General features: G+C 44.5%; 1 protein-coding gene and 1 long non-coding RNA gene across 10 annotated transcripts in view; one reads left to right on the forward strand and one right to left on the reverse strand.

Moving 5' to 3' along the window:
* The window catches only part of LOC112654363 (uncharacterized), a 70,246-nt gene extending 57,064 nt beyond the window's left edge, over positions 1-13,182 (reverse strand). For 2 of the 5 annotated variants that reach the window (XR_004805167.2, XR_003132943.3), the window contains exons 1-2: positions 12,994-13,158; positions 12,443-12,552 (exon numbers count right to left, since the gene is read on the reverse strand). This is a non-coding gene — a long non-coding RNA (uncharacterized LOC112654363). Of the gene's footprint in view, positions 1-12,442; positions 12,553-12,993 lie in introns of all 5 variants that reach the window. The other 3 variants (XR_007402233.1, XR_007402234.1, XR_007402235.1) reach the window with 3 other exon arrangements.
* Positions 13,183-13,221: 39 nt separating this feature from the next.
* ZDHHC17 (zinc finger DHHC-type palmitoyltransferase 17) overlaps positions 13,222-13,697 on the forward strand; it is a 189,910-nt gene continuing 189,434 nt past the window's right edge. For 3 of the 5 annotated variants that reach the window (XR_007402232.1, XR_004804989.2, XM_025439405.3), the window contains exon 1: positions 13,224-13,402. Coding sequence is in view for 3 of the 5 variants with exons in the window: in XM_025439405.3 (XP_025295190.1) it covers positions 13,310-13,402 (93 nt within the window). In the remaining 2 variants the exon portion in view is untranslated. Of the gene's footprint in view, positions 13,403-13,697 lie in introns of all 5 variants that reach the window. The other 2 variants (XM_025439403.3, XM_025439404.3) reach the window with 2 other exon arrangements.

Raw genomic sequence — 13,697 nt, forward strand, 5'->3', positions numbered from 1 at the left:
TCTACTCTTTTCTCTAGGCCACTGTGTATTTTTATGACCACTACTTTAAATTCTCTATCAGGCATATTACTTATCTCTGTTTTGTTTAGCTCTCTTGCTGTGATTTTTGTCTTGTTCTTTCATTTGGAATATATTCCTCTGTGTCCTCATTTTGGGTAACTCTGTGGCTATTTTTTAATATTTTAGGAACATCAGCTATATCTCCTGCTTTTGAAAGTAGTGGTCTTATGAAGAAGAGGTCCTGTGGTGCATTGCAGTGCAATGTCCTCTGATCACCAGAAACTGGCACTTCAGAGGTGTCTCCTATGTGTTGTGCGCACTCAATTGTTGTGGTTAAGCCACGTTTGCCTTTAGTCCAATCATTTGCAATGGCTTTCTTTGCCTTTTGTGGATAGGGTTTGGTCCAGTCTGGGGCCACCTTGGACTTGAGTCAGACCAGGAATTTGCGGGAACTGAGGTAGCACCAAACTCCCTGTGTTGTCCCCGAGAAGCTTTTGTTGGTAGTTGGGGTTGCAATCAGACCAGATGTCTGCCCCTGCCCACTGCTAGGGCCCCAGTTGAACTAGTGCATGTAGTTTTCTTCCTGTCTCCTTGGGACAGAATCACTTTGGAATGGTGCTGCTCTCTGTCATGGCTGTTTGCACACTATTATGCTTGTGGTGCTGCTTTGGATGGACACCCATGTATGTTGCAAGGGACAGGGCTGCAGTTGACCTTGAGGGCAGGATGTGTTAGTCCAATGCAGAAGGGGACCCGCAGTAGTTCAGGATCTGCTAAGGTCAGACTGGAGGGGGCAGGCCTATATAAGAGCATGGGGGGAGGGCATGAGTATGGGGGGAGGGCATGCTGTTAGCACAGTCTCCACCTAGCTTGCTATCTCCCCCTGCAGGTATTAGTGTATCTAGGCTGGGGAGCAAGGGAAGGAAATGGCACCCTCTGGCTCTTTTGTTCTTGGGGAAATCTCCCAAAGATCCCTGACCCTCTAGCACAGGCTCTGAGGTTAGTAAACATATTTTCCTCCCATATATCCTAGGCATTTTTCAAACTGTTGCTTCTATGCTGTATCTCCATGGGGCTGTTTATTGTGTTGTCTCTTTAAGGGCAGGGACTCAGTTTTCTAGCACCCTTTCATCTCTTCCAGGTGTTGAAGTTCTAGGTGTTAAGCCCCACTGACTGCAATAACTTGAAAAGTTCGGCCCCTCTGGTTTTTAAAGCCAAGTTATGGGAATTCGTCTTCCCAATGCAGGTCCCCCATGGCTGGGGTGCCTGGCATAGGGTCTGCTCATCTCCCTTCTCCATGCCTGTAGCATCCCTCCCTCCTGTGGACAGTCCTGTGAGTCTGTTTGCCCCCCCCCCCCCTGCTTTTTAAAGATTTTATTTATTTCTGAGAGATACACACAGAGAGGCAGAGACATAGGCAGAGGGACAGGCAGGCTCCCTGCAGGGATCCTGATCGGGACTTGATCCCAGGACCCTGGGATCACAACCTGAACCAAAGGCAGATGCTCAACCACTGAGCCACCCAGGAGTCCCGAGTCTGTTTGGCTCCTGATTGTGTCTCTGTCCTTCCTATCCTCTTTGATGTGGCCTTTCTTCTACAATTAGCTTAGAGAGTGTGTTCTGCTGGTCTTCAGGACGCTTTCTGGGTTCTCTATACTGATGTGGATATTATCTAGCTATATCCATGGGACAAGGTGAGCCTAGGATACTCCTACTCTGCCATCTTCCCTGGAAGTCACCCAATTTTTCTGTATCACAAAATATTTTTCTTTTGATTTTTTTGCAACTATTTAAGAATTTAAGACCCATAGCCTGTGGCCCCTACAAAAATAGGCAATGAGCCAGATTTGCTCATAAGCCATAGCTTACCAACTCCTTGTATAAACTAATCAGGGTGGTCTAATTTCCTTTGCCAAAATTGGCTTTACTGTGGACAGGTAGTTGAATCTTGACCAATGCAATCTGAGGAATGGTATGTTGCAAGCTTTCCTTGATTTAAAAAAGAGGCACATGAGAAGGAACAGTCCTTTTATTGCCTGTAGATATTGCTATATGATGAATAATGCCTACAGCTGCTATAGCCATGTTGCAGCCATGAGGCTTCTTGCCTTTTTACTGAGAATAGCAGAGGAGAAAGAAAGAATCAGATTGAATCTTCATATTAATGAGCTGTGGAACTAACCTGGAAATTACTTGAATTCTCCTTAGGAGGATTACTCAAATTACTCAAGTGTTGAATTAACTTGACTGTAGCTTCTTGTTATAAGAAACACTAAAGGTCCTTACTATAATAGCTACTTTTAGTCAAGTTTTCTGTTACTTGAAGCCAAAAATATTCTGATACTAAAGGACTCTGGGGAATACTACGTAAGCCATTAAATAGAATAAAATAGAACTATAAATGCTGCAATGGAAGGATATTTAAATCAAATTAAGTGGAAAAAAGCAATGTATGTAACAGTTTGCACAGTTAGGATATCATCTCAAGGATATATAGGTATATACATTAAAATTTGGGGGAAGACTATGATTAATTATGATTCACTCTGGGAAGTGTTATTGGAATGAATGGGGAGGAAAAAGACTTAATTTTAATTGTGGATATTACCTATTGTTTAAATGTTTTAAAAAGATGTGCAATTATTACTTTCCAAATTGAAAAGCTCATTAAAAAACAGAAACTTGTTAACATCTAGATAAGCAAATATTGTGACCAGGATTCTGCAGGAGTTTGGAGATAGAGCAACTCAATGCTAATGCCCAAAATGTAGTAAGGCCCTATATTCAGATAAACGATTTCACTTCTATTTTATTCTCTTAATGTGGTATCTTGATCTATGCCACCATCTCTCTGAGTGAAGCTTAGAAAAGTATAATCTAGAAGAGCAGAGCAGAGCATAACAGATACTGCAACTACAACAGTTTAGCTCCTCTTATCTTTCTGAGAGACTGAATATCTAATGGATTGCCTTTGGGTGTTACAACTGCATCTTGTCTCAATTACCATGTGTGTTAATGATTTAAAAGTGGGGGAAAAGGGTACTCAGTAATGGAAGTCTTTCCTTAAGTTTTACTAGTGAGACTTCCATTATCTGGGAATGATTTGGGTAAGGAAGATAAAAGAGAAAATCAAGAATACTGAGAAGAAGATAAAATAAAAAGAAGATCTACAGCATGAGGGGTTTAGAATAGCAATCAGGAAGAAATTTCTGATAGTAAAAACTATTACCAACAGAACAGAACAGAGGTTAATTACACACATTGTGGACTTTTCATTATGACAGTTTAAAAGGAAATTATCATCTGTGTAGGATGGTAGTATCACTAGAATCACAAAGATGAAGGAGAGGTTACAGAGCACCTATTCCAAGTCTCTTCATTTTACAGATGACAAAACTGAGACTGAGAAATTAAAGCGACAAAGATCATCCAGTTAATTAGCTACAAAGCCAGAACCAGTGTTCAGTTTCTTATAATAGACTTTATGCCACATTTACTGAGAATTGTCTGAAGGCAGTAGAATAAACTAGACGTCCTTTATAGCTTAAAGATATTACCCAAGAACTAAACCTAATTTATCACAACCAGGGATTTTTTTTTTCACCTGGGGTCCTTGCTCAGGAAGTCTTGAACCCTTTGATATTTATGCAAAATTATGTGTGTGTATGTATGCTTGGAAATCTGTAGTTTCCAGTGCCTTCTTATGATGGACTACTTTAACATCAAGTACCCCAAAAGCTGAATTTGAGATTAATCTCAGAGAATGAAAGTAGGAAAAATCATGCAATCGATGAGGTGATCAGTTAGAAACTAACCTCAGCAAAGACGGGTGGAGGAGTTAAGGGGACTCTCCAGGTTCAGGGATGCATGAATATTCTCTAGAGCATCTGGTTATATCAGCATATCAAAAGTTGACTGTGTATGGAGGAAAGCTCTCATGTGTTGGGGATTTTTGAAAGTCCAGGTGGCCAACTAAAAGTGCACAAGACTTTTTCTCTTTAATACCTGCCCTCCTCCTCTCAAAAAAGTTCTAGAAAATTCACCAGTTCGGCAACCAAAAAATGAAAGGGGCACACCCTCAAAGTTAAAAAAGAAAAATAAAAAAACTTGCAGGCACACAAAGAAACATGAACATTCTGAAACAAATACCAAATTATGAGATTAGCACAAACATCCCCAAATTCGTAGAGAAATAAACCTAATGCATCTCCTTATATTTTTCATTTTCTCAGTGTACATTACTAGAAATAGCTGTAAGAAAGGCTGGTGAAATGGAGAAAGTGACCTAGGGGTCTGACTCTAAAGAAGGGCTTCTCACTAAAATGGGGAGACCATCTGATATCTGAGATTATGTTTTTTTTTTATGGGAATTCTCAGCTAGGACAAACAATCAGCAGAGAGAGTATGGCTCAAGTTTTCTAACACAAGTTTTATCTTTCCACACCAGAGCTTATCTCTCCTCCCTCCCATTTCCTTGAGGTACAGAAGAGTAAACAGAAGATGAAATACTCTGCTAACAGAAACTGAATAGAAACCAAACTGGACTCAGAGATGAAGGAAAGGAAGTAAAAACGTCATCCACTCGGTATCACAGCAAATAGAAGGTCTTTCAAGAGCTATCCAAGCCTGAGCAAGAAGCAAAGAAATGGCATGGCTACCATGTACGCAGGTTATAGCCAGACTGTATGTAACTTTCCCCAGGTCACAGAATTAAGATGGAAGCATTGGGATTCAAATCCAGGGGGTCTGATTAGCCTGGAAAATCTGGATAGAAAAGTGTTTGATTTACTAAACTCTTTCCTAAATGAGATAAAGCTGTTGAGCCAGCTGACTTCCAACTCAGTTTGACCCTTAGATGTCAACAAGCCAACGAAAGAAAGGGACTGTGGTTCCTGTTCTCATAGCCATAGGGGACAAAAATCATTCAGCATCTCTCTCTCCCATGATGGACCAGAAGCCTGGGGTAAGAAGTCAGGGACAGCAATGCTGGGGAACATTATGGGCGAGGCCTGGTCACAGTCTAGCTCTACAATAGCTACCACACACTCACACTGCCCTAATGAAGTCCTGCTATAAAAGTTTATGCCTTTTAATGCTTGCTTAAACAGGAGCCTTGGCAGAGGTCCAGCATAGCAGTCAAGGCCCTATTAGCACAACTGTCGCCCTTTCCATTACTAAGTTAAACATGCCTGAAACACGAGTATCCTGTTCTAGAATCTGGGTGACAAGAGAATGGATGTCATAGTTGGGGCCATTTCCTTCATGCATCACAACAACCAGAGCCCTATTTTTTTTTTTTTTTTTAAGACAAAATGTGAAGAACACTCAATTTATTCCTGCCACAGGTTTGATCTGTAGTCTTGTAGTCCAGTAGTTTCTGAAAAACATAAATGACACTAACTAAATGACATACAGGGTGCAAGCAGAGGGTGGGCAGAGATGTAGAAAAGATGTGGAAAGGATGCCTGGGTGGCTCAGCGGTTGGGAGCCTGCCTTTGGCTCAGGTCGTGACCGTGGCGTCCCAGGATCAAGTCCCGCATTGGGCTCCCTGCAAGGAGACTGCTTCTCCCTCTGCCTGTGTCTCTCATGAATAAATAAATAAAATCTTTTTTTTAAAAAAAGAAAGAAAAGATGTGGAAGATCACTGAAAACATGTTTTGACCTTTCCAGATTTCCCCTGATTCAGAGGGCAATGACACAGTTTCTCTCAACTGCTTTCAATGCCTCATGGTAACCACACAAAAGATGTATTTTTATTTTATTTTATTTTTAAAAAATATTTTATTTATTCATTCACAAGAGACAGAGAGACAGAGAGAGAGAGAGAGAGGCAGAGACACAGGCAGGGGAGAAGCAGGCTCCATGCAGGGAGCCTGATGACGTGGGACTTGATCCCAGGTCTCCAGGGTCACGCCCTGGGCTGAATGTGGCACTAAACCGCTGAGCCACCTGGGCTGCCCAAAAGATATATTTTTAATAATAACTAACTTCATTTCCTCTTAAAGTTGTGGCTAATTTTAAGTACTATGTAGATAGTCAATGACAAGAAATTTCCTGGGATTGTTGAATTGTTATATAAAAGCTAGTAGTGTATATGACATTGGATCAAAGAGGTAATTTTATGGCAACAAAACTATCTTTCTATCCAGTCATGATAACATAATCAACTAGCGGGGATCCCTGGGTGGCGCAGAAGTTTGGCGCCTGCCTTTGGCCCAGGGCGCGATCCTGGAGACCCGGGATCAAATCCCACATTGGGCTCTCGGTGCATGGAGCCTGCTTCTCCCTCTCCCTGTGTCTCTGCCTCTCTCTCTCTCTTTCTCTCTCTCTCTCTCTGATTATCATAAATAAATTAAAAAAAATTAAAAAAAACAAAACAAAAAAAACCCATAATCAACTAGCATATATCAACCTAACAGCTTATTACCTGTTGTCTACATATTTGATTTCGGGGCCCATTGATACATCATTAATTATCTGCAAACTACCTCATATGTAGATGTCCTACAGAATCCCATGTAGCCATCATATTAATTCACTGTAAAGTGTTAACTTACCTGTAAAAGGGATATATCTACCATACTTACTTCTTAGCTTCGTATGAGGAATAAATGGGATCATGTACATGAAGGATCTAGAATAATGACTGGTACCTAGAATATTTACCATTAGTCAGGGCTCTTCCAGGGAATAGAATTCCCTCCATATGATGCAAAGAAAGAAGTGTTAGTGAAAGTACAGTGGTGTGGGTAGGGTGAAGAGAATGAGCAAGGGCTGGTAGGAACCCAGAGACTAGCAATGCTCCTCAGGCTGAGGGGACATGGGAAAGAGCCAGCTGCCAGCTAGAACTGTAGAAGAGGGACCACCAGGTAGGCATTAGGCTAAGGGGGATGAAACTGCTGACAGGGAAGGTTTGTCACAGCAGAGGGGGGATGGGAAGAAATACTCTAACCTATTTCTTAATGCCACTGCCTCCCATCAGCCAAACCCAAGGGGCAGCCAGTTTGGCCAGATAGTACAGGACATGCAGTCCTCAGTGATCAATTTGCTAGAGCATAAGGCAGAAAAGAGCAAATCATGGATTTGCAGGGAGTGGGGTGCTGCTAGGGAGAAGGGTAAAGCAGATTAACCAGCATGCTCTAGTTCATGTTCTATTTTAAATTAAAAAAAAAAAAAAAACAAAACCAAAAACAAAAAACAAGAAACCCTATCAGAATCCCAACAAAGTTGGTAAAATGCTTCTTTTCCCTACTATGAGAAATTATGTAGAATTTTATTCATATAAAGGCTCATATATGCTTTCTTTTTTCATTTATTATTCATTCATGTAACATAATTAGGAAATAACTGCTTTGAGAAAGCAGTATGTCAAGCATTATGTATAGGGTTGGTATTCTTGTCCTTATGGAGATTGTCATTTACAAATCACTCATAAAGGGTAATTTAATATCATGTAAATAATATAATAATATAATAAAAATGCCCAAATTTTCATTTATGTAAAAGGGAGCACTACTTCTAAAAAAATGGAGATTTTACATTTTAAATGTTCCTAGATTTGAGCAGCCTTTTTTGGATCTTATACCCATTTGAAAATCTGTTGAAAGCTATAGATTCTCTCTCCAGGAAAAAAAAAACAAACGTGCATATGCATAAAGGCTTTCATTGATCACTGTCCTAGTCTCAAGCTTATTCACTTGAGCCTTTCTTAGATACTCTTCCTATCTCCCCACTGGCAGGTGTTCATAGTATCTTTTTGGACTTAGAGGAACTCAGAAACACTGCAGAGCGTGGAGGGTCAAAAGACAAAAAGAGTAAAACTTAGTGGCCCTGCCTGACATGGCCATACCTTGTTATTCCCCAGTTGTAGTAAAATGATGGAGCCCTGGTGCTTAACAAGAAAAATTTGCTTCCATCTACAGAATAGGTATTGCCAGGGCTCTGATCCGTGAGGCTCCTGGGCACTCAACATGCCTTCAAAGGGGAATCTTTTCTTCTAGGAGTACACTCCCTCCCTCCAACTCCCCATTTCCTGTCCGCAGGATACTTTCTTTGACAAGTTCAGATCCAGCACTCCATCCTCTTGCTACCTGCGCAATCCTTTCTCCTTGTTCCCCCTTCAATATATACATTGCTATTTCAAATCCTCATTATTTTTCAACACAAAGTTCCACTGTCTTTCACACTGATGGTCCTTAAAGGCTGATCCTAGGTTATCAGTACTGATTCTGTTCTCTTTAGAGATGTGACCACCTGCTCTTAAACATTCCCTAGAAAGGAAGAATTTGCATACCACACTTCCCCCTCCTCCACCAAAAATAATGACAGGGTCACCTGGGTGGGTTCCTAGGTTAAGAGTCTGACTTTTGATCTCAGCTCAGGTCTTGACCTCAGGGTTGTGAGTTCAAGCCCCATGTTTGGCTCTATGATGGACATGGGGCCTACTTAAAAAACAAAAACAAACAAACAAAACCCCCAAATTCAGTTATACATTCATTTTAAGTTAGTAAAACTTAAGAAACAAAACTTTCTATTAAATCAAGTTGGATGTTTTGATCTTCCTGCATTTTTTTTTTAAGATTTTTATTTATTTATTCACGAGAGACACTGAAAGAGAGAGGCAGAGACTTAGGCAGAGGGAGAAGCAGGCTCCATACAGGGAGCCCAATGTGGGACTCGATCCCAGGACCCCAGGATCATGCCCCGAGGAGAAGGCAGATAGATGCTCAACCGCTGAGCCACCCAAGTGTCCTGATCTTCCTGTATTTTTGTAAGCATATAACTCTGCAAATGATTTCAAGGGTTTTGGGCTTTACATACTGTATTATCTATTGTATAATATATATCTTTTTAAAAAAGATTTTACTTATTAATTCATGAGAGACAGAGAGAGAGAGGCAGAAACACAGGCAGAGGGAGAAGCAGGCTCCATGCAGGGAGCCCAACATGGGACTCGATCCCGGGTCTCCGGGATCATGCCCTGGACCGAAGGCAGGTGCTAAACTGCTAAGCCACCTGGGCTACCCCATAATATAATATCTTATCCCAAAATCAGCAGCTCAGAAAAATAAACACTTAATACTTTACACAATTTTAGTGGTTGAGGAATCCAGGTGCAGTTTAGGGGGATGGTTCTGGGCCAGGGTCTCCCATGAGCTTGCAGTCAAGATGTCAGCTGGGGCTGCAATCATCTGAAGGCTTGACCTGGGCTAGACTATCTGCTACTGAGGTGGCTCAGTCACCTGCCTGCCACATCCAGGAGGCTGCTGGCTGTTGGCAGGAGGTTAGACTTCCTTGCCTTGTGGACCTCTCTCCATGGGGGCTGCATGAGAGTTTTCATGACATGGCAGCTGGATCCTCCAGAGTCGGTAATTCAAGAGAGAATATGAATCCACAATGCTTTTTATGAGCCAGCTTCAAAAGTCACACACAATTTTTCAGCAACATCTTATTGGTTATGCATATTAGCCATATTCAGTGTGGGAGGGCACTACCCAAAAGTGTAAATACTGGGAGAATTGTTGGCTTATCAGTTGACTATCACACATCTCAAATTCCATATATTTCCTTTAATTCTCCACTTCCTTTAATTCTCCAGCTTAATTTTATTTATATCAGTGATTCCTACAGAGTGCAAAAATATGGTTCTCATTTCACTTAAAATAAGATTATAGGGTACTGCTTGTGTGCTTGCTTTTCTGTATTAAAATGGCAATAGCTTGGGCAGCCCGGGTGGCTCAGTGGTTTAGTGTCGACCTTCGGCCCAGGGCGTGATCCTGGAGTCCCAGGATTGAGTCCCACGTTGGGCTCCCTGCATGGAGCCTGCTTCTCCCTCTGCCTGTGTCTCTGCCTCTCTGTGTGTGTCTCTCATGAATAAATTAATAAAATCTTGAAAAAAAAATGGCAATATCTTGCCCTATCCCAGTTTTGAGTAGGTGACATCTAATTTGGTTCTAGAGTCCACAATTCTAATGAGATACAAAATTTATGAAATGACTTCTAGGAAAATCTTGGATTTCCAATGGATCTCATTAGAATCCAAAGGGCTATAACTACTGAACAGCATTTAGCTAAGTCAAATAATCTGTATGGTATCTTAAAAATGATCTCTTTGTTGTGGTCACTAAATCTAGCATTTCACAGAAGAAGTGTTTAATAAAGTATTAAATGGACCAAGTAATAATTCACCCAAGATAATTACAACAGAACCAAGAACAGTAGATGGGGAAGAGTTAGGAGGCTTTCAGACATGGTTCCGCTACGATCTAGTTTGGTGACTTTAAGCAGGTTTCTTAAGTCCCCCAATTATCATTTTCCTATTTGTGAAATGTTGGAGTTTGACTAGAACTGGATGACCTCTAATAGTATCTTTAGCTCCAGTAGTCTCTGAAGTTACATATGAAGCCACTTCTATACAATAATTGCCCATTCCTCTCTGCTTTTAGATCCATTTCACAATTCTCCTCTGACAAGGTCCATGTTCTCTATTTTATTCTCTTTCAGCAACTATTCTGCATTCCTCCATAATTCTGTGCCATTCTTTTGCCAGTTTATCCATTGACATGTCTACTTTCTTGGCTGTCCTTCACAGTACCCTGAATATATCGTCTCAAATCTGCATGTAGATAAGGACTCTGTACTTACCAAGATGGACTTATTGTATCTACAGGGTTCATTTGGGTCCATATTGAACCTCACCCAAACCTCAACTTCAACATATTTTCCCTAAGAATGTCTGCTCTTACTCTTCCTTTCTTCCTTCCTTCCTTCCTTCCTTTCTTTCATTCATTTAATAAGTATTGTTTTCAGTCATACAGCAGTGAGCAAGGCAGATATGGAGTCCAGTTGAGTTGCTTTAACTTTTCATTCACTTTTAGTGTTTTGTCCATGTTGTAGAATTCCCGGAAGTCACAAATAAAAGCATCTATGGCAGCCAGGCAATGATGATGAGTGATGTAGGCCTATGAGCCCAGTAGAGACCAAGCAAGGAAGCCCAGATCTCTCATGTTTTCCAGCTAAACTAGGAATCTAGATTTTATATATATATTTATTTTTTTTAAAAAAAGATTTTTATTTATTTATTCATGAGAGACACACACACACAGAGAGAGAGAGAGAGAGAGAGAGAGAGAGAGAGAGAGGCAGAGACACAGGCAGAGGGAGAAGCAGGCTCCATGCAGGGATCCTGACATGGGACTTGATCCCAGGTCTCCACAATCACGCCCTGGGCTGAAGGCAGCGCTAAACCGCTGAGCCACCTGGACTACCCTAGAAATCTAGATTTTAAAGTGAAATCTCCTGATTTATTGAATTTTGGTATCTACTTCAAAAATATTTGGAAAACTACCATGTAGGCCAAATGAAACATTTTGGTGGCTGAATTTGACCACTGAGCCTTCCATTTAGGGACCCCTGTGAGCCTAGGCGTCCTGGGAAGGCTAAACATCCTCATTTTTTGTAAGCTCATACACCCCAATGTTCCTAACACATGGGCACCTGCAAAACATTCTTGCCTGCTATCTATGCCTTGTGTCTCCGTCACCCCCCAACAATTCAGTATCTTCTTTACCCCATCTCCCAACTGTTGCTTTTCTTTACTCCCATTGTCTCTTTCCAGTAAATGTATGGCATAAGGGTAAAGAGGAGCAAGATGAAAATTGAATTGTTGAAGTGAAAATTCTACTTTAGGGCAGCCCGTGTGGCTCATCGGTTTCACACGGCCTCCAGCCTAGGGCGTGATCCCTGGGGTCCTGGGATTGAGTGCTGCCTCTGGCTCCCTGCAGGGAGCCTGCTTCTCCCTCTGCCTCTCTCTCTCTGTGTCTCTCATGGATAAATAAATAAAATCCTTTTTTTTTGTTTGTTTGTTTTAAAGAAAATTCTATGTTAAAATGCATCTAAAAGCAGTTTGGAGCTCCAAAGGGAGAGAACCCTAATTCTGTGTAGTTCTGCAGGCTGGGTGAAAGAGTCAAACCCAAATCCTTGGTTTGGGGTGGGACCAAAATGATGCAAATGAGCTCAGACTGAGAGGAGACCGAGAGCAGCGCTGCCGGGAGGACGGAGGCAGGTAAGCCAGCTGCAAAGTCAGCAGAGGACCTTGCTCTTCCCACCGGCCGTGCAGCAGCTGTGAAGAGCTGTGCCCGCCTCTCCCTCTTATGAATGATGCCTCGACCGTTAGCTATGCAGCATTTCCAGGAGCTAATATCTGCTATTTAGCTATCTTCATGCATTTCTGGGAGCACCCCGTGAAGGAACAGCAGACTCCTCTTGAGAGCATCCAATGCCCGGTCGCTCCCCGCTTTTCCGGGCCCGGCTTCCCAGGGAGCGTCGGATGCAGCGCTGCGCCCCGCCGTCTGCAGACCCTGCAGCTCCCCTTGGCGGGAGCCTCAGCCTGAGGGCAGGCCCCTGACCCTCGCCTCCCCTGGGCCCTCCCTCCCGACCTTACCCGGCGGCTGCTCCTGGCTGATGCGCTTGCTCGGGAGGCAGGCTGCTGTCGGGATCTCTAACGCATCGTCCTGGCGGTCTCTGCTGCATCCTCCTCTGAGCAGCTTAGGGCTACAATTTTTAATAATAGCAAAAAAAAAAAAAATACAATTTTTTTGGCGATCTCTGCTGCATCCTCCTCTGAGCAGCTTAGGGCTACAATTTTTAATAATAGCAAAAAAATACAATTTTTAATAATAGCAAAATCAAAGAGGCATGTGTTGTAGGCCTGTTGTTTTAGCACATTTGTAGGAGCCACTCCCCCCCCCCTCCCCCGCCCCGATTCCTACAGCCCTAATATGCGCTTAAAGACGCCCTAGGTCCTTTTATCCGGTTCGAATTTCAGCGAATTCCGTTTTAACGACGTGGGTTCTCAGCCCCCGGGTTACATTAACATGCAGCAGGTGGGGGGGGGGGGGCGTGGGCCTCGAGGGTGTACGTTTTTGATGTAATTACTGCTAATTGAAGACCAACGAGGTCCGGCCGGGCCGTCTCCCGGGCCCCAGGCCTCACCCGTTGCTCCGGGCGCCCCCGAGGGTGCATCGCGGGAGGCCGTCCCGGCGGGGGTGCAGGGCCGCACGGGCAACGACCAGCAGGCCTCCCAGGCCCCAGCCGCGCTGCTGCAGCCGCGGGGTCTCGGGGCCGCGCCGCGCACGCGCACAGCCTCCTCCCCCGCTCCCCCCGCCCCGCCCCGCGCGCACGCGCACAGGGACCCCCGCCCCCGAGGGAGGCGGGGGGGGCGCAGGGGGGTGCGCGGGGGCCGCGGCTCGCCCTCGCGCGTGCCCTCGCCGCGCCCGAGCCCCGCCGGGGGGAACCGCTTTCTCCCGGCATGCAGCGGGCGCAGGGATTTAACACCAAGATGGCGGACGGCCCGGACGAGTACGACGCCGAGGCGGGCTGCGTGCCCCTGCTGCACCCGGAGGTGAGGGGCCGCCCGGAGCCGCCCCAGCCCCGGGCCGCGGGCGCCGGTCCCCCCGGGACGCGCGGAGGGCTGCGGCGGGGCCCGGGGCCGTGCGGGGGCTGCGGGGCGCGGGCAGGCGGGCAGGCCCGAGCGCGGCCGCGGCTGCGAGCGGATAACGGGGCGGCGGCGGCTGGGCGGCCCGGGGCGCGGGGCGCGGGGGGCAGCGCTGCTCGGCGCCGTGCGGGCCGCGGGGGCGCTTCCGGGGCGGGCGTCCGTGCTGGACGCGGCCGCGGGCACAGGTCGCAACTTTCGGGGG

The sequence above is a fragment of the Canis lupus genome, chromosome 15, assembly GCF_003254725.2.
Source record: "Canis lupus dingo isolate Sandy chromosome 15, ASM325472v2, whole genome shotgun sequence".
In the NCBI taxonomy this organism is placed as follows: Eukaryota; Metazoa; Chordata; class Mammalia; order Carnivora; family Canidae; genus Canis; species Canis lupus.